The sequence below is a fragment of the Myotis nattereri genome (genome assembly GCF_964212035.1).
Source record: "Myotis nattereri genome assembly, chromosome: 2".
Taxonomy (NCBI): Eukaryota; Metazoa; Chordata; class Mammalia; order Chiroptera; family Vespertilionidae; genus Myotis; species Myotis nattereri.
In genome coordinates this window covers 113,310,880-113,338,721 of record NC_138076.1, presented here as the reverse complement: position 1 = coordinate 113,338,721, position 27,842 = coordinate 113,310,880, and the positions used below count along the sequence as shown (strand labels likewise).

Below are 27,842 nucleotides of genomic sequence, written 5' to 3'. Positions count from 1 at the left end.
CAATCTGGGACCGCTGGCTCCTAACTGCTCACCTGCCTGCCTGCCTGATCACCCCTAACTGCCTCTGCCTGCCAGCCTGATCTCCCCTAACTGCCTGATCTTGCCACCAATGGCCCTCCTCTACTGGCCTGATCTCGCCCCCAACTGCCCTCCTCTGCTGGGCAATTTGGTTCTGATTGGTCGGTTTCTATTCCAGTCAGTGTCAAAAGCTCCACCTGCTAGGCAGCCATTGGCTCCCCACAGCACCCAGCTTTGGTTCTGATTGGTCAGTTTCTATGCCAGTCAGCATCAGAAGCTCCACCTAGGCATCCATTGGCTCCTCACAGCACCCACATTTGGTTCTGATTGGTCAGTCACTATGCCAGTCAGCATCTCTGGGTCTATCTCTGGGTCTGATCAGAGAGGCAGGGCTGAACAGCAGCCCCCATGAAGGCTGGGAGAGAAAGGCCCAGCTGCTGAAGAATCCTGAAAGAAAGAGGGAGAGAAAGAGAGGCAAGTACTGATCAACAGCTGCCACTGAGGCTGTGGATCAGACCCTGCCTCTCCCTCTGAGTCTCATTTCCCTGGGCAGTCAGTGCTGTGTCGCCACAGCAACCCAGCACTGACTGAAGGACTTCCAGGTTGGTCAGCCTTCGGTCATGATCGGTCATTACGACCCTGGGCTTTTATATATTAGGATTATTGTATTGTTTTCCATACAAACAATTATAAACCTACCTTTAAACACCCTGTACTATATTTTTATGAAAAATAAGTTTAGTTTTCAAAAGAAAAAAATAGAAAAGTATCATTATTACATTTTAATACATTTTTTATCTGGTTTATAGAAGATGGGTCGATTCTCACATTTGCTTCTTCATTTATATGTTGGGATCTTCTTTTGGGTGAAGTAAATGAAGAAAATCCAGCTGTACACAGGCACACAATTGGAATGTGGAGGAATATTTTAATAATCTTTTCATATAATTGTGGACATTCATTGACAACTCACCAAAACTCGAGACAATCGGGAGTGTTTTGTTGTTGTTGTTGGTTGTTGTTTTTTTTCACTTCTCCAGTCAAGGAAAAGAAGACTTAATTGAGGCCCCAGGGCCACGGGGTTCAGGAAGAAGGCCATCCTGTGGGCCTGAGGAGGTGGTAGAGGGGCCTTATTTACCCTTCTCAAGTTGTTGGTGTGGCCGCACTTCATGTGGCAATAGATTGTGCAGGGGTGCAGGTGGCCGCAAAACTTGAGGCAGATTGTCTTGTTGCAGTTGTACTTCTGGGCAAGTTGGCAGAGGGAGAGGTCAATGATGCCACCCTGCAGAGGAAGCACCAAGTGAAGGGTGGACTCTTTCTGAATATTGTAGTTTGAGAGAGTGCAGCCATCCTCCAGCTCTTTGCCCACGAAATCCCTGTCTTGGACTTTAGCTTTGACATTCTCAGTGGTGTCACTGGGCTCAACCTTGAGGGTGATGGTCTTGCCAGTCAGCGTCTTCACAAAGATCTGCATCTCTGTGTCTGCTGGGGAGGTTGCTCTGCCTTCTTGAAGAGAGAGAGCCAATTAGAAGTTTCTTAGTTATAATGTAGAATCTGAAGTTACACAGTGAACCTTTGTACCTTGATACCTTAAAATCCATTGGTCTTTCTTTTACTTTGAATGGAACATTTTTGTAATATCACACAGAGGTCACAACAATATGTGGGTCTTCCAAATGCGGGCTCATTTTGTTATACAAGATTTAAAAAAATCACATTTGTAAACACCGCCATTGATTTAATTGAAAAGTCTTTAAGGATTGAAAAGCTATTGTTAGCAACACATAACATCTTTGAGGTGATACATTTGCTTTGTTATCTTTGAAAACATATTAGCCCAGTTCTTAATGCTGAATAACCATAGTTTGTCTGCCAGTGTTTCTATTAACTGCGGAAAAACACACACAAATGACTCAGCTAGTTCAGGTTGCAACTCAAGCACTCACACAAGTGCTTTTTCTTGATATGCATAGCTTGATACACAGCGTAAGGACTTTTATGCTACACCTCATTTTGCCTCACACAATTTAAAAAAGATGTGTGCTCAAGGGTGCAATTTAATACATTTAATAATGTGCGTGCTTCCTCAAGGATCGTCCTAAATGGACTTGGCCTTTTTGCTGCCACCACCTTGATTAGTGCTAAGGCAGTAGGCACTCTCACCCACTGATGCTCTTGCACTAACACAGAAAAAAAAAGCAAGTGCTTCAGTATTGTCATAAAAGGTTTGACCTTGCCAACCTGGGGACCTGTAAGAGGATGGTGGACCCCACTGTGAGAAGTGCTGTCCTCAGGCATGTTCCTTAATCTCTCTAAAGCAAGAGCAAAGCAGTTTTGAGAATTAAATGAAGTATTATCTAACAAGAAATAATGCACGCACAGCATGTAGTAGAGTGCCTGGTGTATAACAAGTGTTTATTAAATTTAGCCCTTGCTTTTCAACTGCTGATATTGTGAGGGTACATTGTTTGTAACAGTAGTAATGATAATAATACTCCATTTTTCTCCACAAACTCCTTCCTCTGGCAGATCTCCATTTCAGTTAACTGCTCCATCTGGCTCTCTGCGGCCATCCTCTGCGCTGCGATCTGCGTGCTGGCTCCCTCACAAGCACTATTGATCTGGCCTCTGCGGAGCCTTCAGAGACATTCCTTCCCTGTACTCCTGTTGCTACTACCACCTCAAAGAGCCTGATTTTGTGGAAACACTGCTGTTAATGGCAGCTCTGGCTATTGGTATTTGACCTACCTGAGACTCAGTTTACTCATCTGTTTATTCCGTGGGAACCAGAACAGTCTCTCTCTTTGTGAGGGTTAAATGAAATGGTATATTTGATAGTAACAGGCAGAGTGCCCAGCTATCGCATGTGTACAGCAAGTTTCCCTTTCTTTCTTCTTTTCTCATGGTTTTGTTTAGAAAAGTCTTCCTTCTTTTCCTTCCCCTCTCCAATATATCCAGACCATTACCACTGAATTAATTTTCTCACAGCATAACTTTTTCATTAAATCAGTACCAGCACCCCTGAATGGGGTATTCATTCTCACTGGTTGTCTGATAAGGTTGCAGACTCAGTCTCGCAGTGGAGAATGTTGACACATCTTTCCCATCTCTCCACTGCTGCACTCAGCAGAAGGTCAATCTTCTTAGCATGGCATTCAAAGTCCTCCCTGAAGAGGCCAGACCATGCCAAACCGAACTCATCAGCCTCTAAACCCACAGCTCCCCTGACTTCCATGTCCCTGCCCGCCCTGCTGCCTCTGCTGCATGCCCTTCTCCCCTTCTCCAACTGATGATTGCCGATCTGTTCTTTAACCCTCAGTTCAACTGCCTTGTGTGTGTGAGGCCTTCTCCTGTCCCCAAGAGGGTGTGCTGCGCTTGTCAAATTTCCTTCAGGTGCTTCTGAGGGCACTTGCTGCGTTCTACATGCGCTCATGGCTCTTTAGGTATATCTACTAGAGCAGTGATGGCGAACCTATGACATGCGTGTCAGAGGTGACATGCGAACTCACTTTTTTGGTTGATTTTTCTTTGTTAAATGGCATTTAAACATATAAAATAAATATCAAAAATATAAGTCTTTGTTTTACTATGGTTGCAAATATCAAAAAATTTCTATTATGTGACACAACACCAGAGTTAAGTTAGGGTTTTTCAAAATGCTGACACGCCGAGCTCAAAAGGTTCGCCATCACTGTACTAGAGTCTGATCAATCCAGGAAAACGCATTTCTCTTCCCATTTTCAGTAGGTCACATGAGGGCCCCACTCCTGAAGTCACTCTGACTTGTTTCTTGATGGATAAATGAAAAAAGTTGACTCATTTTGTTGAGCTTGTGAACCAGAATCCTACATATGAAAGCAGCTGTTGTAAAATGAACAACTACCTATCAGCAACAACACCAAAAACACCAACACTTTCATGTGGGCTGCGGAACGTTCACAGCCCATGCCATCTTTTCTTAATAAAAGTCCAGTGCTCCTGTGAGTATGCCGGTTAGGAGGGATTCCACAGGAATCTTTACTGAGAACAGGAGGACATGTGATTCTAGAAAGGAGAACAAAATAGCCAAGGGGCTACTCTATTTCTGATCAGAAGTTTCTAGGAGATAGCTCATTTTATTTATTTATTTATTTATTTATTTATTTATTTATTTATTTATTGTACAGAAGCCTTTATACCACTCTGTGTCTTCCAAAGAACAGAACATTGAATGGCAATAGCTTTGCATTTCTGGGCTTATCCTGGGGGCCTGTCAAGATGGCAACTTCTGTTGTATTTATTTCCTGGATCTTGGTTCAGGGGCTGTCAGTAAGAATCCTGTGGGTAAGCCTCTTCTGGCAAAATCTTGGTTGAAAGTCTGACTAGACAGACTGGGTTTTGCCTATAATTTGTGAACAGCTTAGGAGCACAGTGACATATGCCCCTCTAGGGCAGTGGACAGACCTCCTTTTTTATGCATCAGAGCCTTCTTCCTAAGCTCCTGCTGCCAAGGAGGCTGAGCCACTGGATCTACTCTGATGAAGGTTTTTGCTGGGTCTTTCTTCCTCTCACTCTTCTACCATAGGGGGCAAAGGTTCTCTTGTTTCCCTAAAGGTTATAGCATCAGGGACAGTGACTAGTTGCTTTCCCATTACCAGGCGTGCACTGACAGTGTGGGACATGGTTAGCAACTGGTTAAATAGATCTGATGATGATCAAAATTATTTTATGCCTTTGAGACCCTAATTCAGACATTACAATCTCTTGTCAGACCATTGGCCTGATTTTAAGTTTGGAAAATAATCCCTAAGGCCACTAATAATTCATAAGGCCACTCCTGTGTGTGTGTGTGTGTGTGTGTGTGAGAGAGAGAGAGAGAGAGAGAGAGAGAGAGAGAGAGAGAAGAGAAGGGCCCCTTGAAGCCATGTGAGGGCCACTGAAGGTGCCCAGGAGGCCTCTTCCAAGTTACTGGGTGAGGCATCATGCTAGAAAGAGCCCGGTAAGACACCTGCGCCACCTTATCCCACTCCCCCTCCCCCCCACTCCTTTGGCCTGAGTTGTGTTCTGCTTGCCATGCCTCTGCCTGGGATGTCTTTCCTTTCTTTCTGAACCCAGGACCCTCCTATTTCTCCTTTAAGATCATGTAATAGTTACTTCCCCCTTTCTGACCAATTCCCAGGGCCCTGACAGACCTCGTCTTTCCTTCTGTAGTTTCCATCTATCTGTACTATAGCATTTATCACTTGGCAGTGAAATTACTTATATTGTTGCCTCCCTAATGAGACTGCACGTTTCATGCTTCTTGGTATTTTCCTGAGAGCCTGGCAATGGGCATGCTAGCAAGAGAGTGTTCACTGTGGGTTGAATGAGTGAATGGAGTCCAGACTTTGGTCCTGCGGGGATTGGGCCTAAACTGGCAGTCAGACATCCCCTGAGGGGTCCTAGATGGAAGAGGGTACAGGCTGGGCTGAGGGACAACCCCCCAGTGCACGAATTTTGTGCACCGGGCCTCTAGTAGTAACATAAGATCACAACCATCTGTTTAGAACTTGTTTATTGGGTTATTTTGCTATCTATGGTTTTATGCATATTTCTTCATGTTCTTTAGTATTTAGAAAATTCTTTTGAAAATGACCAGTGTCTTAATCATGTTGCAATAGTGACTCCTTGCTTCAGTCCTGTGCAGGGCAAGGGCATTCTTTCCGGGGCCAGCATGAGGGTGGGTGAACTCCAGGACAACAGAGCTATGGCCTGCTCTTTCTTCATAACATAAGGTAGTTATTTGTCTTTTTTTTTTTGCTAATGGAAGTTGTCCCCTTGTAGTTGGTATTCCCGGTAGTAACAGCAGCACCAAGGTAATCAAGGCCTTTCCATGCATCTGTAATGTCCTCATGAGCACATTTTGTTCCAGGGAACTCTCAACCTGTAATGGGGAAAGAGAACTCCCAGCAAGTCCATTTATCATAGGACTGCAGTAAGTGAAAGGTAATCTTTTTTAAAATGTGAGTTATGGTGCTCTGTGATGTGCCATTTATCCATGTCTGTGTGGAAAGGAAGAACGCAGGCGAGTTTCTTACTTACATAGACTGTGCTCTCCCTGTGTTTAGAGCCCCTCTCTCTCCCTGCACCGCACAGTGACACTCTGACATGACAAATTTTGATGAAAACATTCAGCAGCCCAGAGTTGCTTGTTACCAAAAGTGGAATTGGTATTTGAGCACATACTTGGCAAGCAAGCTATTTAATTATTAGGCTTCTATGTCTACTTAGACCCACCTTACTTTCATGTTTAATATCTAATGTGAGACATATTTTCTTGGACAAAAGCTGAACAGCTTCAGAAATTGTACACCTTCTAGAACTCTTAACCAGGAAGGTAAATTTTAAAAGAAGGAAAAAGGGATCAACCATAAATTTGAAAGGACTCAATAAGAAAATGAAAGGAAGGATTCTTACATTTCTTTTCCCTCCCTTAAAAATGGTATTGATGTGTAGCCACAAACCTTGGCTGAATGGGACAAAATGGCACTATTTGCACTCACACAAAATGGGTAATATGCACAGCATTCAGCTCCTAGTGTTAAGAAGTCAGTATAAATCAGAAAGAGAAAACCAATTGTCTCCAGACTTCCTCTTTTTAAAAAACCTGCAGCAGCTTTTGCATGGACAAATGACAAGGGTGTCCTAATGTACTTGAGGTCATATTCCTACCAGCATTCAAGTTTATAGGGCTCATGACAACAAACATTTATTCAGCACCTCTTCTCTACCTCCCCACATCTCACATATATTCTAGGGCCTAGTACTGCTCTTCCTTTGATGTTTAGCAACTGGGTGAGTGTTACAAGTCCCCCTGGAAGATACTGGTGTTTACAGACTACTTAGCATAGTCCCAGGTACATAGTAGGCATCTAAAACATATCACCAAGTGTGAAGGGAAACATGGCTAGGACCTTCAGGAAGTCGTGGTTCTAAACTCAGGTAGGCGATGAGCACTTGGTCCTATCAACTTGCTAAGACATCAATGAGTCAAGGCTTGGAGGAGGCACAGCGGTGCAGAACCATGAGAGGGGTTTGCAGTCCTTCCTTTGTAATTGCTGTCCTCTTCAGTCCACCACACAACCTAAGGGGCACCATCACTGCCAGGACTACCATTCTTCCTAGTGGGAGGGAGCCCCTGGCCAGTCCCGCCGTTTCCACTGTCAACTGACTTCTGTGTATTACACAATTAATTAATTTTTATCAGACGTTTTGAATTCCTTCCTTCCTCCTCCATTATGGTGAATGCTTAAAATTACATTTATATGAAATTACATTTACACAAACTTCTATTAAAGCCATGTTTCAGGCCTAAGCTACTGGCCAAATCCATTAAAAATGGATATTAAGTCCGGGCAGTGTGACTCACTGGTTGAGGGTGGACCTATGAACCAGGAGGTCACAGTTCTAGTCTGGTCAGGCTCGATCAGCTCGATCCCCAGTAGGGGGTGTGCAGGAGGTGGCAGATCAATGATTCTCATTGTTGATGTTTCTCTCTCTCTCTCTCTCTCTCTCTCTCTCTCTCTCCCCCTTTCTCTCTGAAATCAATAAAAATATATATTTTTAGAAAAGGATATTAAGTAAATTAGTTGAGCTGATTAAAAACACCTTCATCAAAGTAGAACACTGGTGCCAACAATAGCGAAGAGTTGAATTACTGTTTTGAAATAGCAGGTGGTACAATAATAGAGAGGAAAAGTGACTCCCCTTTGTGTGTGTGTGGGGGGGTCAGATGGGGAACTATTGATGTATTGCTAGAGATCCAGGAAAAAGAGCTGACGGAATGAGGGTAGAAGATGGGGCTCAGTAAGGGAGAGGGAGGGAGCCGGGAGCCCAGCTCAGACGCCTGGAAGGAGGGTGCTGAATGGCACCTCTGCTCAGAAAGAGCCAGGCCGGCGCTCCCGCTGCCGGCCGCCAGAGGGCGCGGGCGGAACAGGCGGCGGAGGAGGGGGGGGCGCGCGCTGAAAAAGGGTCAGCCGGTCTGCAAGGGCGGCGGCGGCGCAGCTCCGCTCCCCGCGCGTCTTCGTCCCCGCGTCCAAGCAGGGCGCGCAGCCCCGCTGCCCGAATGCGGCCGCCCGCCCGCCGCTGCGCGCTCCTGGCACGGCTTTGGCTCCTCACCTGCTCGCTGGGTAAGTCGCGGGCGGCCGGGCGTGCACGGGCGGGGCGCGGGCGTTCCGAGCGCCGAGGGCAGCGCCGGCGATCAGCCCCGAAGCCCAGTGTCGGAAGCCGGCCGTCTGGCCCCCCGCAGCAGCGCCCCCTCGCGGTGCCCGGTGGACCCGGCTCGGGAACACGCCGCCCTGGCCCCTCTCGGCTGCCCGGTTCCTGCCGCGGCCGGTCCGTCTTGCGTCTTCCGCCTCCTCCGCCCGGAGCTGGCCGCCGGCCGAGCTGCAAGCGCGAGGCGTCACTCCCACAGGAAGCGCGAGTAGCTGTGCGACTGCAAGAAACTTTGGAAGGAGGGACGCGGGCCCGCCCCGCCCGCACACCCCGTGCGCTGCCCTTCCGGTGCTCCCCGCACCTCTCCGCGTCCCCCCGAATCTCTTCGCGCGCCCCTTACCTCTCTGCCCTTCCTGCCCGCACCGGCCGCACCACCCGCGGGGCTGAGAGGCGGCGCCCGTGTGCCCACCGACCCCTCTGGAGCTCACTGCGTGGGCCGACGGACATGCCCTGGCCCCCGAGGCTACGATGCCAACTTAGCACGGGTCCCTCCCACCCCCAGATTCCTTGACGGGGGAAGACGGGTACCCCCGGCCTCAGCGTGGGCGGTCCTGGCCCGCGGGAGGCCCAGCGGAGCCCCCTCCCCCCAATCTTGGGTCTTTATGGGGGAAAAGTAGAGCACTCTACTGGAAACAATGCCGGTCAGACCTGCTGCTGTAATGCCTCCTCCCATTTTCCTTCCATCCTCACAAGAGCTAGTTCTCCCCTTCATGATAAAATTATGTTGATAAAAGTTTTTCTTTTAAAATAATTGTAATTAACTTTCATGTGAGATTTGTTCAAGTTTGAAAGCTTGTGGAAACATGATTCTCTTCAGTGTTCTCAGGTTATTGTCGTCTAACCCGGACTTTTGTGTGTCCAGCCTAAGAGGCAGTAATTTCTAGAAATGGCAGAATGGTGCAATTTAGGAAAAGATGTCGTGTTGTTTGTTGCACGTCGCTGTTTGGTGGCCCACCTATAGGAACTTGCTGCCCTGTTTTGTTTGGATTTAAGCTCTCTGAATACGGACCTTATTTTCCTACCCCGGGCATTTCTATAGGTGCTCACTGTGGGAAAATTGAGTGGGATCAATTGGTAATTAATTGCCCACACGCATGATTTAGTAAGTAACAGTGTAAATAAAAATGTGCGGGCACCTTGGGCAGATAAGGCTGTGAGGGACAGTTGGGAGCCACAAAGATCTGCTTTAGCGGAAGGAAGTGCACTGTTGGGGCAGCCCTGGGAGAAGGGAGGCTGGAAGGGAGTGGGCTAGGTGACTGCTAGCTGCATTAGTTGGCCTGCTGCCTGGAAGTTTTGCACCTAACCAAAGCTGGTGGGTGGTAGCTGAAATTAAGATTCTATTTATAGCCTTGCACTTTATAGTGCTGTCCTGGGAATATAAGGTTTGTACATAATACAGTCAACATATGGGCTGAAAGGCACATTTGTATTGCTAAGTGTACCGATTTTTATTGCCCTTGCGGGGATATCTGCACTGCCCAAAGTTGGTACTATGTGAAAGGACATTCAGAATGAACTAAAATGTCAACACAGTTTAAGAGATGTCTATTCGCATTGGGAGTGTTGGGATTCAGATAAGCACAATAAATAAGATAGTATCTATGAAAAGTTCCCTGTGAACTGGCTTTCGTGGATTGGTGCAGACAGGAAGCTGTATTCTTGGAGATCTGAAATAAATCATGAATTCATTTTATTGAACTCTGCTAGGGCAGGTTGAGGGGCACTCTACAAATCTTGAAATAAAGATTCTTGGAATCTAGCTGAAACAGAGTTCGGAGGCATTTGGGCACTCCGGATTGTGTTTAAAAATACCTAAACATTCCCTTATGAGGTTGGCCTGACTGAATATAGTTTATTTTCCCCACAAAGTATAGCATATTCATTAGAGAAAAATCCATGTAGAAAATTTATTTTAAACACTTATACCGAAAAAATTCGCTACAATTTCAGTTGTATAATCAGAGATTTATCCATGCTTTTAGGTCAGCCACTGTGTGATTTCCTGTGGTTGTTCTATAAAATGAGAGCCATAGACTAGATAAAACACTGGAACTGCCTGGCTGGTGTGTCCTGCCAGGGCACATGCACAGGCTGCAGTCTCACTCCCCACCCAGTAGGGGGCATGCAGGAGGCAACAGATCGATGATGTTCCTCTCACCGATGTTTCTGTTTCTCTATCCCTCTCCCTTCCTCTCTCTCTAGTAATCAATAAAAAAATAACACTGGAATGCATGTAAATAGAGGAAAGGCCATGGGAGGACACAGCTAGAAGATGGTCATCTACAAGCCAAGGAGAGAGGTCTCAGTAGAAACCAGCCCTGCTGACACCTTGATCTTGGACTTACAGCCTCCAGAAATGTGAAGAAATAAATTTCTGTTGTTTAAGTCAACCAGTCAATGGTTTCTGTATGGCAGCCCTAGAAGAGCAATAATACAGTGGGCAAGAGGAAGGGTGGAGGAATGCTGGTGATGGTGGCAGTGTGTCCAATAGTTTCTCAGTGGCGCTTGCAAATATGGGTAGCCAGAGAGTTCTCTGTAAAGATTTTGGGGTGGGTCTTGGTAAAGCTTATTAAAGGTGGCTGACCCAGCTGGATGCAGGCCATTTTTGCCATTGTTTCATTCTTCTTCCCATTTCCTATTATGTGAATTCGATGGCTGGAGCTATGGTGGCCTTCTTGTGACCGGGAGGTGACTTTGACAGAAGCCAGTGGTAAGTATAGTAAGAGCAGAAAGGATAGCGACCACCTGGGTGCCAGATGGATGTGGAGCACCATGCTAGTAGCCCTGTATCACCTATTACCAGACTTGTATTGCCTGAGATTACAAATAAACCTCTGTCTTATTTAAGCACTAATTGTCTGGGTTGTCTATTAATCCTAATTGGTCCTTCTGTGTACCAATTAATTTTAACATTGTTACAATGTTAAAATAATAGATATTCAGTTTTATCTTTCTTATCTCTACTTCTGCTCTGTATGGGTCAATATTGTATGTCTTAGTACCTGCCAAAATGAAGGATAGTTTTTATTCTGAGCCAGATCTTGCTCAGGTTCTTTTTACTGCAGTGAGCCAGACATTTAGAACATCAAGAGTCAGACCTGACTCTGGGTTTTTTGGCGTTTTAAAATTTTTGATTTTTAAGACCTTTTATTTCTAAGGGAATACACAGACATTACTGGCACAGAGTTTAACAATCTGGATGGATTTGTTGTTGTCTGGATAGTCTAGGACCCCCAGGTTGTCATGGCCCCCTTGGTCATGAATTTGACCCAAGGGAGTTTGCTTATAGCCAATACTCAAGCTCTTTGGGCTAGGGTCTAGGGCAGCCGTGGGCAAACTACAGCCCGCGGGCCGGATCCGGCCCAGTTCGAAATTAATAAAACTAAAAAAGAAAAAGACCGTACCCTTTTATGTAATGATGTTTACTTTGAATTTATATTAGTTCACACAAACACTCCATCCATGCTTTTGTTCCGGCCCTCCGGTCCAGTTTAAGAACCCATTGTGGCCCTCGAGTCAAAACGTTTGCCCACCCCTGGTAGGGGCAGTGGGATGGGAGGTGGAAAGAACCTCTTTCAAATGGGGGTGGAATGGGGAGGAGATGTTGAGACCTTTTGTTATCTTCCTCTCTGGCAAATGTGTGGGCCTTCAACTTGAGCAAGTCCCTATAATTGACCTCATTCAGATCACAAAGGGCTGAGTTTATAATTTCGCATTAGAAACATATAAAGCAAGCATAATATCTAGGCAAAGGGATTACTTATGGGGAATTTGCAAATGTTACATGTTTTGCCTCCTTGTAGCATTAAGTGTGATCCATCTTTGGTGTTGCACAGATTCTTGCTTAAGAACAATATACAGGAGTGTTAATTCCATCTCTCCCAATAGAAAGGAAAAGTTATGGTGAGTGTTGGGATTCATCAGACCCATTATTGATCCAGAGGCTTCTTTAATACCCATTTCAAAGCTCTGTTCGCTAAGCCCTCTCAAAGAAACCCGATTCAGTGTAGGTGCTGATTTGGACTACTAAAGGTTAACCATTTAAAAGTGGTATTAAAATAGTAGGAAAAACTGTACTCAAAGTTTCATTCCATTTATTCAAAAAAGGATTGAATATCTACTGTGTATCAAGGGTTGGGGATTTTGCAGAAAGAAGACAGATCTAGTTTCTGTCCAGCCTCATGGAGCTTGGAGTCTTGAAGAGAAGGTAACATTAAGTACTAACTACACGGGAAACTGCGTCATTGCAGCTGTACTCAGTGTTGTGGCAGGAGTTCATTCAGGGAGATGTGTGGCTTTAGCAGGAAGTCTGCATACAGCAGTGGTTCTCAACGGGGTGATCTCAGGGGTGGAGATGGTGAGAGTGTTCCTGGAATGTTTGTCCTGGCCTAGAGACTTTGGGGCTGTCATGGGTGGTTTGTCAAGGAGTCCTACTAGCATCTGGAGTCAGTGGTGGTGTTGAACATTGCTCAACTTGTTGTTGAGCAATGCAGAGGACAACCTCCCGCAAAGAATCAGCTATCTGGTCCAAAGTGTCAGTAGTGCCATTGAGAAACCTTGGAGGAGGGGCTCAAGAAAGGTTTTCTAGAGGAAGGGACATCAGAACTCAGAACTGAAGGGGAAGCAGAAGTCAGTGGAGGGAGGAAGGGAGCAGGTCTGGTAGCGGGAAGAGCTTGGTGCTGGAGGAATGGAGTGAGAAGGGACTTGTCTGAAGAGGCTGAGAGAGGGGCTGGGAAGACCAGTAGGGACCTGGTTATGCAGGGTGAGCATTTTGCCCTAGCCTAGAGCAAAGGGAAGCTGCTGAAGGGCTGTCATAGGCAGTGAGACATTTGACTTCCCTTGTAAGAAGTTCCTCTGGTTGGCCCGTAGAACAGGGATTAGAGGGGGCTGATGTGGAAGTGGAGAACCAATGAGGAGGCTGCTAGACTCAGCTACATGAGAGATGATTAAGAATCGCTAAGATACAGTGATTGATAGGTGCAGCTGGTACTGGGACAGCCACCTACAGAAAGAGTGGGGTTAGGGAGGAGTCAAAGGTTTCTGTCCTGAGCTGTAGGCAGAGAGGGGTGCTGTTTATTGGTATGGGCACTCATGGAGAAGGACTGGATTAAAAAAATAAATTTATTATAGTTAATGTATAAATAAAATTTATCACTTTAATCACTTGTAAGTTATAGTTTTTTTGTCATTACTCAGACATTTTTCTAACATTTACTTTTAGGGGTGGTGAGGATGAAGAGCTCAGCTTGGACAAGTTAGGGTGTGTGTGAGATGTTCAGGTACCATGTCAGATGGGCAGTTAGATCTGTGGGTCTGGAACTCAGAGAAGAGGTCGGCTGGAGAGAGATGATTTGGGGTCAATTTGAATAGATTTTTTTTTTTTTTTTTTAAAGAGGAGAGCCTTGATTGAGAAGTCGATTTATTTAAGCCTTTATTCAAAATGTATGTGCACCAAAAGATTTGGTAGAAGCTGGGGAGGAAAGTCTTTATCTGTATGATGTAAAACTACAGGTTTAGGGGGAAAAAAAGTGCATAAAAGTATCATCAAATAAGTTTTGAGTGTATTCAAGTGTAGCAGTGCCATTTCCCCTTAGGGCTGTGACTTATTTTTGCTCCTAAAAGAATATTTTATGATCTGAAAAGGTGTTATGATTTAGTTTACATCGTTGCTTCCTGTGAGGAACTCAAGGCTCTTTACACATCACGTTTCATTTATCTTCTCGAGATCCTGAGGGTATTGACGCAGGAGCTGGCTTTTTCATTTATGAAATGAAGGGAGGAAAGGCAGGTAAGAAAAAATGTCCAGGGCTTGTTGTGAAAATAGCCCCAGTCATTTCCCTTAGGGGCTTGCCCAATTGTTCATCGCAATGTGTGTCAACCTTTCGCACACACAAGAATCACCTCAGTGACCTAAAGAATCCCCTTCAGGGTCCCCTGTTAAAATACAGATTCCTGGTTCCAGATCTTTCTGATTCAAAATATTTGAAATGAGGCCTGTGGATTTGCATTTCCAGCAAGGCCCCAGGTGAATTGTATATGCTGGCAGGTGCAGGAACCCTGCCTGGGCTACAGAGGCCCAGGTTATGTAAACTAGATGACTGCTAGTGGCCTTGTCTTAAAAGATACTAGGGGCTGTTTCCGGAGACAGCAACATATGGTATCGAGGCTCAATACTCAGCAGTCAGGCATTTTGCCTGCTGGGGAAACAAAACCAAACCCCCCCGAATTCAAACTAAGAAGTTTTTCTCTGGTTCCAGCAGATTGGCAGATTTTCAAGTGCTTCTGGAGGGAATATCATGTGTGGGTCATAGGTCTCCAAAACTAGGGAGTGGGTTGTTACAGCAAAGATTTTTGGACACCAGACAAGTAAGTTCCTACAGGCATTAGAGTGTCATAGACTGTGGGTACTGTGGAGTCAGTGGTCCTGATGGGTGTATTTAAAACCTACTTTTTCTATGTCAAAAATAAGATAACCAACATTGAAGCATAGATGTGTTTCTATAAGTTAGCCTGACGGTTAATGGTTCAATAATATTCCTGCACTGTGAAGGAATTATACGAAGTGCTGATGTCCTGTGTTTTGCTCTTCGCTCTTTTGGACCTCCTTTGTGCGTTCTGGAGCAGGTTGTGTGACCTGGGACTCCTCTGCCCCTTACCTGTAACTCAGCTTGTTTCGAATCTCCCCTAAATCTCTGTTTGAGTTGGAATTTTATTCTTTTTATATCCTGAGTGGCACCTGGGTTCTTATATCATTTGTTTAAATGAGATATGACTCAAAGAAGCAAATGAACTTTTTCTTTCTAAAATATATGGTTATTTCCTACTTATTTTCTTCCTATTTCCTGTCCTTCCTGTAAATATGTTTGCCCTGTGGCATATAGACTCTGCTGATCCTGGCAAACTCTGTCAACAAGTGATTTTCCCCCTCTGACTTCTTCCATGAAACAGGAGATGTGTTTCAAGTGGGGGTAGGTAGTGGGCTCAGAAGATGATGGATGTCATGTCTGTCTGCTCTCTGCCATCCTTGGGTGGGAGCCACGCCTCCTCGCATTCCTTCTCTGAAAAGGCTGAATCACTGCAAGTGTGGTAGAACCCATGGAATGGGCAAAGGGGTGTCCTGACCCTAAATGTTGTCCAGCTCTCTACTTGCCCTGGTAGCAGAATTGTGCTGGCATCACCCCCAATCCAACATATCCCTTTTCCTAAGAGTGTGCTGTTGGCACCTGAGCAAAAGGCTCAGTGGCTTTTTCCATAGGACAGATCCTGTCCTGAACTTGAACAGGTAATAACCTATTTCATTCTTGTTTGACCCCCCCTACCCCCCACCCCTTTACAGAAAGGGAGCCAGAGGCTTCGAGAGGCCCAGTAACTGGTCCCATGTTGCTTAGTTATTAAGCAGCAGAACCTGGATTGGATCCCAGGTGGCATGAGTCTAGACCAGTGATGGCGAACCTATGACACATGTGTCAGAGGTGACACGCGAACTCATTTTTTTGGTTGATTTTTCTTTGTTAAATGGCATTTAAATATATAAAATAAATATCAAAAATATAAGTCTTTGTTTTACTATGGTTGCAAATATCAAAAAATGTCTATATGTGACACGGCACCAGAGTTAAGTTAGGGTTTTTCAAAATGCTGACACGCCGAGCTCAGAAGGTTCGCCATCACTGGACTAGACTCTGCGTCTCTGACCAGGGACCTCATGGCACAGCAGGCCTGGAGCCAAAGGCCTGTACATAGGGATCGCCTGTGCTCACATCTCTCTCATCAGCCTTGTGGATCCTCTTTGCCCCACCCATATCCACTGCTAGCATCTTGTCTCTAAGCCTGTCCATTCTGCTTCTGTAGTATCCCCAACACTTGCTCTTGCTCACAATCCTACTGTGCCCAGGCACTGCCTCACTTTAAGTCAGTCCCTTATCTCTCATTGCCTGGCTCAATTAGCTTCCCAGATGTTTTATTTGTGTCTTCTTATGTCCTTCTCATAGCCCACCCACACACCACCCCTAGAAAGCTGTCTAAGGCACACATTTCAACACAGCACTTGCCTTCTTAAAAAGCTTTTGTGGCACTCAGAATACAACCAGACTCCCCAACACCAATCCCTTTCGTGACACGGCCCCTGCCATCTTCAGCCTCATCTCTTCCAGGCCCAGCCACTCCCTCCCCTCAGGTGTCCATGCTCTGGAAACACTGGACTGTTGGCAGTACTTTGTGTGCAGAAGCCTGTTTCCAGGCCCCCTTGCTCTTGTCCTTGAAGTCTCTGTGTCCTGGACGTTACTTTCTTAAGTCCTGAGGTTCCCAGTCTAGAAGCCTCTTTTACCTCTGCCCCCTGCTTGGGTGAGGTGCTCTCTGTCCACCCCCAGGTGCTTCCTATGCTACCATCAGGACAACTGCCATTAGAGCCACACTTCTGTGCTTGCCATTGGTGGAAGGACTTGTCTCCTGTTAAACCACGAGCTCCCTGGAGAGAAGCTCATCCCTCCTCTTCTCCACTCCCAGCATCATGTGTGGCTTAGAATGCCCACATGGCCACGTTTGAATTTTCTGTTGAACAGTTGAAAATATAAATTCATAATGATAATGGTAATAGCTGCTGTCACCCAGAGCACTTTGCAAGTGCCAGGCCCTGTTCCAGGAACAGTACACATGTTAACCATGTGATCCTCAGCCACTGCCTGCAGTGGTACTGTCCCCAGCCCATGGAGTGTGACAGGTGCTCCATCCTCTCCTCGGGCACGGCTGGATGGAGCTGCTACCCAGTACGTCCACAAGCTCAGGGACAGTGTGTTTGAGGATGAAGGAAGGGCAGGTCTGCCCACTGTGGCTGAGCTAGAGTTAGTTTGTTTCTGCTCCCTCTGCTGCCATGGATTATCTTCAAAGCAGGTAATTAGAACCAAATAAATTGGCCGAGGGCTGTGCCTCCTGGAGTTTACGGCCCGCTTTGGAAGACCTCGAATGAAACCTGGAAAGCTCCAGGAACTGAGCTATGGGGGCGGAGATGTGCTGAGTGAGATGTTTTGTAAGTAGGTCACAGGAAAGAAAGGAAAGCCCCCAAAGCTGCCTCCCACGGTGTGTTACGTGTGCAACCCTGAGGGGGGGCACCCATTGTCAGCTTCTATGTGAGCTGTGAGCAGGTCCCGATGGCAGGTCCAGGGGCACGTGGTTTTCTTCCTACTCTTGGCTTGTGTGCAGGGCACACCCACACCTAGACACGCCCAGACTGAGAGTGTGTTACCATATTCACCACCAGCAGCAAGGCCATGATCATCCGCTGGGCTGGTCATCCATGCCCAGCCATCCTTAACTCACTTAATCCTGGCAGCACCCCTGGAGGTGTTATTTATTTATTTATTTATTTATTCATTTATTTATTATTTATTTTCATTTGGTTTCTGTGATAGATGTTACTTGGAGAGTTTGGGAAGACAGATTGGGGAACAGGAACAAAACAGAGCAAGAAGTTAGAGGGACACTCACCTTTCCTGCGTGGGCATGGGATCCTGTGCTCCCTCTCAGGAACAAGAAAAGATAGTTGATTAGTGTTGATTAAATGCAGTGCAATTAATTCCTCTCCAGTTTTCTTCGGGGAGCCCATAAATCTTTGTCCCAGGTTCATTTTAAAATCTTGATTTATTTCTCAGGATGGGTGTCCCACATTTGTTGGCTTGAATTATTTAAGGTTATAACATAAAGGGTCTTACTTCTTTGCCCTGATTTGAACTTTACATATAGTTCCCTGTAGCAATTCACAGAAATTCATGTCAGAAATAGTAAAGGGAAAATTACTTTTAAAGAGCAGTTTGACATATAAGAACATGAGTAACCTTGCAGTATTTCTCCTACTGTACTGTGCCTTCAGGCCAGGCTTTCCAGAATTTTTTTCCCCATTTAATCTGGAAATTTGTGAGAGGCCAAACATCACACACACACACACACACACACACACACACACACGGAGGCCCCAAGGGTTCCCCCTACTTTTTCTCACTTTCCTCCTCTATTTGTACATTTCTCCTTCATTTCCTCCTGCTGTAAATTTCATTGTAGGAATTCTATAAATGATTCTTCATCTTATAAAGCCAGGCTTAATAATGATATAGTGTACTCTGTCTTCCAAATGTATTTGGTTCCTTGTTGAGTTCTTGTTTTATTTGGATTATGGAAGCAAAGATAAAACCAAATTAGTATTTTTTTTTTCACATTCATCTAATGGTGATGATTTTGCCATGTGATTTGATCTTATGCCTGAAAGTACTCTGATGTGTTTCTATCAGGGGAAAAGTTCTTAATTTCGCAGCAGAATGATGGAGGGAAATGGCAACTTTCATGATTTTTTTGTGTTCGTTTTTCAGAATATTTAATTGTAGGCCTGTGTATTTTTGGAATGAAAATGTTTGCCCTCTCCTCAGCCTTATGTGAATAAAGGCATGGGGTCTTGAGTATGACAGGCAGGATTTGTGGAATCCATTTGATTTATTAGGAATAGCTTTTCTTTATGTCATTCCTAATTGAAACAGTAACGTCATCAAACAATATTAGCTGCTTATTTTTGAAAGGTGATGTATTAGTCATTTTCAGAACTAGTACCACCAAATACAGTTACTTTTTCTTCAGTAGTGTCTACATTCTAAAGGGCTTCTGTGTTGACATAGCCATCTGACCCTGCAAACAGTGACATAAGACTAAGTGCTGGTTATTAGATGGCGAGTCACTGTTCAGTTGATATTATTTTCTTATAGAAGAGTAAACTCCAGCCCAGAGAGTTCTTTGTCCATGTTTGACATTAGGAATTGATGGGGTTGGCAGATGTGTATTTGCCATCAAAGTCATGTATTAGATTGACCACAGTTTTTATAGCCTGCAAGTCGTTGAAATATCCTATTTTCTAAAATTCTGTGATGCTGAGTGAGGTTAACATGTTGTGACCTCCCTGTCTGATTTTTGTTACTAATTCTTTATTTGATTCTTCTTGTGGGTTGTAAATGTGCATACTAGGTTGGAGGTATACTATCCATATTAATCTCCTCACCCCCCACTAAAAAATTGAATACCTAGAAGCAAAATTTAAATGGTTAAAGGGTGTTTGGTGTTAAATCTCTCCTTTCTTCTTAGAACTTAATGAGTGATTTGGACTGTGTGTGTGTGTGTGTGTGTGTGTGTGTGTGTAAAAGTAAGAAAATAGGTCAAATCCTAGTGAAAACAAATTAAGGTTGGGGCACTAAACTGTTCCATTCTACTGGGTGGAATGCTGCCTAGTGTAAGGAATAGACAACCCATAAGTGTTGTGACTCCAGGGACATCATGGAGACTTGCATTCACTCACTCATTCACTCATTTATTCATATTTAGCACTCATTAAATAAATATTAATAATATTAATTGATCTTCTTGTGTGTGCTGTCTGTGCCCTATGTTCGTGGGCAAGTAGTAAATAAAACCACATTCTTGCCTTCATGGAGCTTACAATGAACTAATATATAAGATAAGCAATGAACAATTAAACATATATTATGTCAGTGGTGGTATGTGCTCTGTAGGAAAGTTAAGGAGGGGAGAGGGAAGGGCAGGGGGTGGAGTTGGGGATTTGCTATTTATAAGAAGTGGTCTCAAGGAGGCTTCCTGTAGTATCTGCTGTTATCTAAATTTCACACATAGAGGTTCATTTCACTTACATCTCAATTTCATTCTGCCTTTTGAAATGTCACTAGGAAATGGAAATGATCAAACCACCTTCATGATTGGCTTCTTAGTATGACTATGTTTTAGATTATTTCCCTTGAGCAAATGTTAATGGAGAGAGTCAGAGGCTGTGATATATAGGATGGGGCTGGGAAGCACCCAAATGAGTAAAGTCCTCTCCCATTGTGCCCTTCCCGGGCCTGGCCGGCGCCTGGGCTCCCATGTTCCCCGCAGATCCCCCACGGCTCCTGCCATCAGAACCCCTGCCAATGCTGGTACCTGGCCCCATCGACTCCCACAGCTCAGCCAGAAGTTGCCCCAGGCACATACCCCCATATGTGCCCCACTGGGGAGCCCCACTGGGGAGCCCCACTACCCACATGCCTTGTGCTGCATTACTGCTCCATGGAATTGCCTGTTCCACCCTTGAAGTAAATTCTTGCTTAATGGCATTGCCCATTTTTTCTGGGGATGCTGATTGGAGAAAGCAAACTGTGAAATACTTTTGAGAAATGCACTGTAAAATTAGGATTATTTTTTGCCCAGTTCACCTTCCTGTTTGGTTTATTATTTTGATTACATTTTCAAAGTGTTACTGTTATTATTATTACTAGAGGCCCAGTGCATGACATTCATGCACTGTGGGGCGGGGGGTCCCTCAGCCTGGCCTGTGCCCTCTTGCAGTCTGGGACCCCCTCAGAGGATATCCCCCTCAGAGGATGTCCTTAGCACTGCAGCGAAGGCAGGAGAGGCTCCTGCCACTGCCTCTGTGCTCGCCAGCTGTGAGCCTGGATTCTGGCTGAGTGGCGCTCCCCCTGTGGGAGTGCACTGACTACCAGGTGGCAGCTCCTGAATTGAGCGTCTGCCCCCAGGTGGTCAGTGTACGTCATAGCGATCGGTTTTCCTGCCATTCGGTCGATTTGAATATTAGCCTTTTATTATAGAGGACTAGAGGCCTGGTGCACAAAAATTTGTGCACTTGGGGTGGTCCCTCAGCCCTGTGCCCTCTCGCAGTCTGGGACCCCTCGGGGGTTGTCCACCTTCTGGCTTAGGCCCACTCAGTGGGGGATCAGGCATAAGTTGGCAGTCAGATATCCCTCTGGCAGCCCAGGAACCCTCGGGGGATGTCCACTTGCCAGTGGGGAGCAGGCCTAAGCTGCAGTCGGACATTCTTAGTGCTGCTGAAGAGGTGGGAGAGGCTCCCACCACCACTGCTGTGCTGGCAGCCATCATCCTGGCTTGTGGCTGAGCAGAGCTCCCCCTGTGGGAGCACACTGACCACCAGGGGGCAGCTCCTGCATTGAGCGTCTGCTCCCTGGTGGTCAGTGTGTATCATAGTGACCAGTCATTCCCAGTCTTTCTGCTGTTAGGGTCAATTTACATATTACCCTTTTATTATATAGGATAGAGGCCTGGTGCACGGGTGGGGGCCGGCTGGTTTGCCCTGAAGGGTGTCCCAGGTCCCGGTGGGGGTCCCGCTAGGGTGCCTGGCCAGCCTGGGTGGGGGGCTGAGGGCTGTTTTCAGGCTGCCCACAGCCCCTTCAGGGTGGGGGAGTCCCGCTGGGATGCCTGGCCAGCCTGGGTGAGGGGCTGATGGCCGTTTTCAGGCTGGCCACGCCCCCCCCAGCCACGGAAGCTCCCAGCCTCTCCTTTTTTTTTTTTCTGGGATTTTTTTATCTTCTATAATTGAAACTTTGTAGCCTTGAGTGGAGCCCAGGGCCAGCCAGGGAAGGCGGGAAGCTTGGCTTCCTCCATCACTGGGAGCAATCCAAGCCTCCTGCTCGATCCAGCTCTGTGGCCGCCACCATCTTAGTTGAGTTATTTTGCATACTCACACCTGATTGGCTGGTGGGCGTGGCTTGTGGTTGTGGCTTGAGTGTAGCAGAGGGACAGTTAATTTGCATGTTTCTCTTTTATTATATAGGACTAGAGGCCCAGTGCACAAAAATTTGTGCACTCAGGGGGCTGGGGGAGGTCCCTCAGCCCGGCCTGTGCCCTCTCACAGTCTGGGACCCCTCGGGGGATGACCATCTGCTGGCTGAGGCCTGCTCCCCAGGGGATTGGGCCTAAGCTGGCAATCAGACATCCCTATGGCAGCCCGGCAGCCCTCGGCGGATGTCCACTTGCCAGCGGGGAGCAGACCTAAGCTACAGTCGGACATCCTTAGCGCTGCTGAGGAGGCGGGAGAGGCTCCCATCATCACTGCTGTACTGGCAGCCATCAGCCTGGCTTGTGGCTGAGCAGAGCTCCTCCATGTGGGAGCACACTGACCACCAGAGGGCAGCTCCTGCTTTGAGAGTCTGCCCCCTGGTGGTCAGTGTGTGTCATAGTGACCAGTCATTCCCAGTCTTTCTGCTGTTAGGGTCAGTTTTCATATTACCTTTTTACTATATAGGATAGAGGCCTGGTGCACGGGTGGGGGCCGGCTGGTTTGCCCTGAATGGTGTCCTGGATCAGGGTGGGGTTCCCGCTTGGGTGCCTGGCCAGCCTGGGTGAGGGGCTGATGGCTGTTTTCAGGCTGCCCGCACCCCCTTCAGGGTGGGAGTCCCCACTGGGGTGCCTGGACAGCCTGGATGAGGGGCTGATGGCTGTTTTCAGGCTGCCTGCACCCTCTTCAGGGTGGGGGTCCCCACTGGGGTGCCTGGCCAGCCTGGATGAGGGGCTGATGGCTGTTTTCAGGATGCCCGCACCCCCTTCAGGGTGGGAGTCCCAACTGGGTTGCCTGGCCAGCCTGGATGAGGGGCTGATGGCTGTTTTCAGTCTGCCTGCACCCCCTTTAGGGTGGGGGTCCCCACTGGGGTGCCTGGCCAGCCTGAGTGAGGGGATGATGGCTGTTTTCAGGCTGCCTGCACCCCTTTAGGGTGGGGGTCCCCACTGAGGTGCCTGGCCAGTCTGCTTGAGGGGCTCAGGGCCGTTTTCAGGTGGGCCAAGCCTGCCACCGAAGCTCCCAACCTCTCCTTTTTTTACTTATTTTTTATTCTGGGATTTATTTACCTTCTGTAATTGAAACACTGTTGCGGCTCCAGTCTGAGGCCCCTGCTGCTGAAAGCAGGTATCTGGAGTTTGTTTAGCTTCTATAATTGCAACATTGTTTCTTAGAGTGCAGCTCAGAGCCCGGCTGCAGCAGGCGGGGAATCTTGGCTTCCTTCATTGCCAGGGCAACCAAGCCTCCTGTTTGCTTCAGCTGCCTGGCTGCTGGCTGCCATCTTGGTTGGCAGTTAATTTGCATATCGCCCTGATTAGCCAATGGGAAGCACGTCAGAGGTACGGTTAATTACCCTGTTTGTCTTTTATTAGATTAGATTACTTTTAATGTAGATCCTAGTTGTGTCTCTAGGGATCTATCTATAATAATAAAAGCATAATATGCTAATTAGACCGGACAGTCAAACGACCTTTCAGGAGACCTTCTGGATGAAGCCATGGCAGTGGGGGCTAAGGCAGAGGGTGCTGCTGAGGCAGAGGCAGTTAGGGGTGATCAGGCAGGCAGAGTGGTTAGGGGCGATCAGGCAGACAGGCAGGCAAGTGGTTAGGAGCCAGTTGGACATCCCCCAAGGGGTCCCATATTGCGAGAGGGTGCAGGCCAGGCTGAGGGACACCCCCCCTCCCCCACGCACAAATTCCGTGCACTGGGCCTCTGGTATCTTTATAAATGGGCTCTGACTCAAAACATTAAATTGCTCTAAAAGGGGAATGGTTTTAATTCCTCCCACTCCCCTGACCCTATGGCTTCAGTAGGGTTCCTTTAGGTGTCCCAAACGTAGCAGCAGTGTCTGCACCACACTTCTATCCCATGATCCCTGAGATGGAAATCTGGTGCCACATTTTGCTCTGTTGCCGCCAGGCTCTGGCAGTGATTGTGAATGTGTGGATTTCCAGATGCTTACGAATTCCCCTTTGCTTAAGAAGTGACACAAAAAAAATAGCTGAGGTGTCCTAAATTAAATTACAGTGGCAAGTGAGTGAGAGAAAGAGAATAGAGTATTTGAACAGTTACTAGCTACCGGTCAACTAACAGTAAACTGCTCACCTTCCTGAATGTCTGTTGGAACTTTGAATCTACCTTCAGGCTCTATTAGTGACCAGCAGACACCACCGCCTATGCAGGAACCTTCAGGACTGTTGCCCACCACCAAAGTAGTAAACATTTCTTCCTTACAGGCTGTTCACCTATCCTAAAACTGCCACCGTCACCTTTTCCACCTCTCTGTTTGTAGCCAATGTAAATTCTTTCAAAACAACATAGATCTTTCTTCTCCCAAACATAATAAATAAAAACTACCCCCAGCCCAAGACAGCGGATATGTTGTCTTCTCCACACCTGCTGCTGGTGGCTTAGACTGCACACCCCAGGGCCTGATCCTTTTGTAGCTAGTGTATGGCTCAATACCCCCCTTTTTTAGAAGAACTTTTGGCTGTGAAAGTGTTTTTGTTTACCATATGGCACCAGAGTTGAGGTTTCAAAGAAGTTGTATTCTGTGTGCATTTATTTTGTGATTTATATCTATAGACATCAATGGTATACACAGGTTCTAATTTCTCTGATGGAGTATATTTTTAGTTTTGTAGCCTGAGTGTCTGTTGGCTTTCACTGATAAATTATTTTAGGTCTGGAGATGAAGGCAGCCAATGATACTGGTTTGTGGCAATGCAGCTGCTTTTAAAAATGAGCAAAATATGTCATATCATTATTTTTTTATTTTAAGCAAAATTGTTCTATGTGAGAATAAATCTTAATGGCCAATTTTAATATAAAAATGTTTCCTTTTTTTCCAGCTTTTGCATTGGCTTCTAAAGATGTAAAGGAGGTCACACCATCTAAGGTACTGATTCTAATGATCAAATCTGTCCTTCTCATCTGAGGTTCGTTTGCGATTTCTTTATGGGAGCTGTCATGAATTTTTCTTTCAGTGAAGTTTCTTTTTTTTACGAATTTATGAAATTTTGGTCAACATAGATTTTGACTTTCTAGCAGCAACCAACAGATAGGCTGGCTTTTAAGAAAATTCTCCTATAGTTAAAGCATATCCACTGGGTTTCAGATTTCTTTATAAAGAAGATGTTCTGATGTGAAGTTAGACATGTTAGAAGTCTTGCTTGGATATGACGGTTTTCTCCAGTTGTACCGCATCTTAGCCTTGGGTTTAATTTCCCCAGCCTGTGAAAGGACTGTGCTGTGTTTCCAGGGTCGCAAGAGCCTGAGTGTCCCTCACCTTGAGGGCGGCACCACTAGAGGGCATCTGGGACTAACTGAGAGATCCAGACTCTATGCTCAGTCAGAACCAGAAACTGAGATCTGGGGCCCCGACGGAGAGGGGCAGCACTCACCCAAATCTCTGAGCTGCTGCTTTGTCATAATTTCATCATTGATTTTGTTCCAGAACCTCATCTAAATTTTACCATGTGGGCTTCGTACAAGGGTAGTTTTAGCACACGAGAAGGAGAAATAATACTTTAAAAATAGGAGTTGTTTTTGCCATATTAATTAAGGCTCAGTTGACTCCCCCCCCCCCCCAATTAGTATAAAAGCATTTTAAAATAGAATGTTTCTTTTACCTGTTCTAGCTATACTATGGGATTCCTACATGGGGGAAATAATAATAATAATTTCTTAAGATTTAAAGATCCTTTATAGTTAATTAAGCATTTTCAGACATTTCATTTAATTTAGTCTTCTCAATGATTCTGTTACTGCACAGCAAAGCAGATATTCTTTTGGAAAGCTCAGAAAATTTACCTTCAGAGAAGTTAAGTGGTTCAACTGAGGTCACATAACTATTAAGAGGTGAAGTGAGAATTCAAATTTTCTGAATTCTTGAATTTTTCACACCAATTTAATATTACACAGCCATGTGCATTATAAAATGTGTGTGTGTGTGTGTGTGTGTGTGTGTGTGTGTGTTTGGCAACAATGAGGCTCATTTATAATAAATTTAAAGTGCTACCCAAGATTTACTAATAGGGACCTAAAATTTTATCTAATAAATTTAGAAATACTTTCAAATACTGGTTTTACTTAATCTTTTCAAATGAAGAAATATATGTCTTCTTTGACTTAAATACATATATAAATCTAAATATAGAGGTAAAGGGAAAGTCCCCTATCTTAGTGTCATTTTTCATGCAAAAGTGCCCTTGAAAAATGTCATTAAGCCCATCTGTGCTAAGGCCACAGAGCCAAATAAGCCATTAATCCCACGAGGAGAGGCAGTGATGAAATGCCTTCTGTAGACCATACCCAAGACTGGGAGACAAAAAAGAATCAGCTTGTCCAAGGTCAACCAAAGTCTGTAGCAGGCTTGGAGACAGGAGTTATTCTCATTAGTTTATCTGCCCTTTCAGTGCTGCTCAGAAGTAGCCTGCTGTGTTTCCCTCACTTCACTGCTCACTTGGTGACATGCCCTAGAGCACAGGCCAGCCCGATACAGGGTCGAGGGCCTTCCCAAAACATGGTTCATATTCACCGGTTGGTGCCAGGTGGCTTCACATGAAAATCCTGAGTGCTGCCAGTGCCTTGAGGTCCTGTCTGGGGCCTGGCCTCCAGGCCCGGGCTTCTCTTCTGGGCTCCTGGCCGCTGCATTGTCCTGGATTGGACCTGCCCACTTTCAGGGAGCCTGTCCTCCAGGCTCTGGTCCAGGTTCTGGATGCTGCCTCAGCCATGCCCATGTACCTGTTCGGCCTGCAGATTGACCTGGCCTTACATCCTATGGTGACTCATGACATTGTATTCCATATGACAAGGTGTTAGAACTGGACACTGAAGCCACATTGCAATGGGTCACATCCCTTCTCCAACAATGACCTGCTGTGGAACTTTCCAAACCTTTCTGTGCCTCAGCAGCCTCAGTAAGACTGGATAATATGGCCTGTCTCAAAAAGCTCTTTGAAGATGAAGGGGTGTGTGTGTGTGTGTGTGTGTGTGTGTGTCCATCACGTAGAACAGCCCAGGCCCCATTTAATATGACAGCAATAAATGTCCTATGCAACTTTTCAAGAAGAACCTAAACAAATAAAAAAGAAGAGCCATGGACATTACTGCTTTTGTCAGTTAATTTCTGTTACAATGGTAGTAGATATTACATAAAGGAGGCGATGATGCTAGAAAGTGTGAGAGCTAACAGTTATTGAGCATTTGCTTTGGGCAGACACTATGCTTAGCATTATATAATCTATTAAAGCAGGTCTTGTAATTATGGTTCCTGCTGTACAGATGAGAAACTGAGGCTTGAGCTAGTAAGTTGTGGAGGTGGAAAGAACACAGGCCCACCTTACAATGGAGGGCTCTGATGAACATGTCCTGCTTAATCATTTTACTGAGAATCTCAGGGGTGGTGGTGGCTGTTGGTGAATGGGTAGAAGATGCCATTTTATCCCTATTCCTTCTTAAAAGATTTCATATTACATTCTTTTGAGGATGCCTTATTTTCTTTTAATGAAGAATTTATAACCAAGCCTCACCTAGATGGATTGAAAGTGTTCAGATCTGTGGTGCATTAAAAATAAAACTGGACTAATGGTGCTTTGGTTTAGTCTTATTCTGGCAAGAGAAGGAACTGTCTGTGAGACATAGGTGTTAGAAACAGACCTCTTTCTGATCTGAGTAGCAATTCAGTAGGCTTATGAAACATTGGCAGTGAGCACATTTGGACTGATATTGATAGTCAGTAGAAGAAGCATATGGCAGCAGAGATAATAAAACACACCATGTCTATCTTTTTTCTTAGGAAGAATTAAGGCTTTTCATGAGGGAAGTTGGAGACAGAATTTTGAATGTTCTGTCAATTAGTTCACTTATTCTAATTTTCTTTCTCAAAGGGGAACTTTCTCAAGACTATTTTGGTTCCATGTCAGTTCACTGAATCCAAGGGTTTCTTGGATATTTTATTTTTACTATTTACTGGTATAAA

General features: G+C 45.7%; 1 protein-coding gene across 1 annotated transcript in view; it reads left to right on the top strand.

Moving 5' to 3' along the window:
* The first annotated feature begins 7,989 nt into the window (after window positions 1–7,989).
* B3GLCT (beta 3-glucosyltransferase) overlaps window positions 7,990–27,842 on the top strand; it is a 139,730-nt gene continuing 119,877 nt past the window's right edge. Inside the window, exons 1-2 of the mRNA XM_081083593.1 lie at window positions 7,990–8,165; window positions 24,712–24,758. Coding sequence (XP_080939719.1) covers window positions 8,102–8,165; window positions 24,712–24,758 — 111 coding nt within the window. The 5' untranslated portion in view covers window positions 7,990–8,101. The remainder of the gene's footprint in view (window positions 8,166–24,711; window positions 24,759–27,842) is intronic.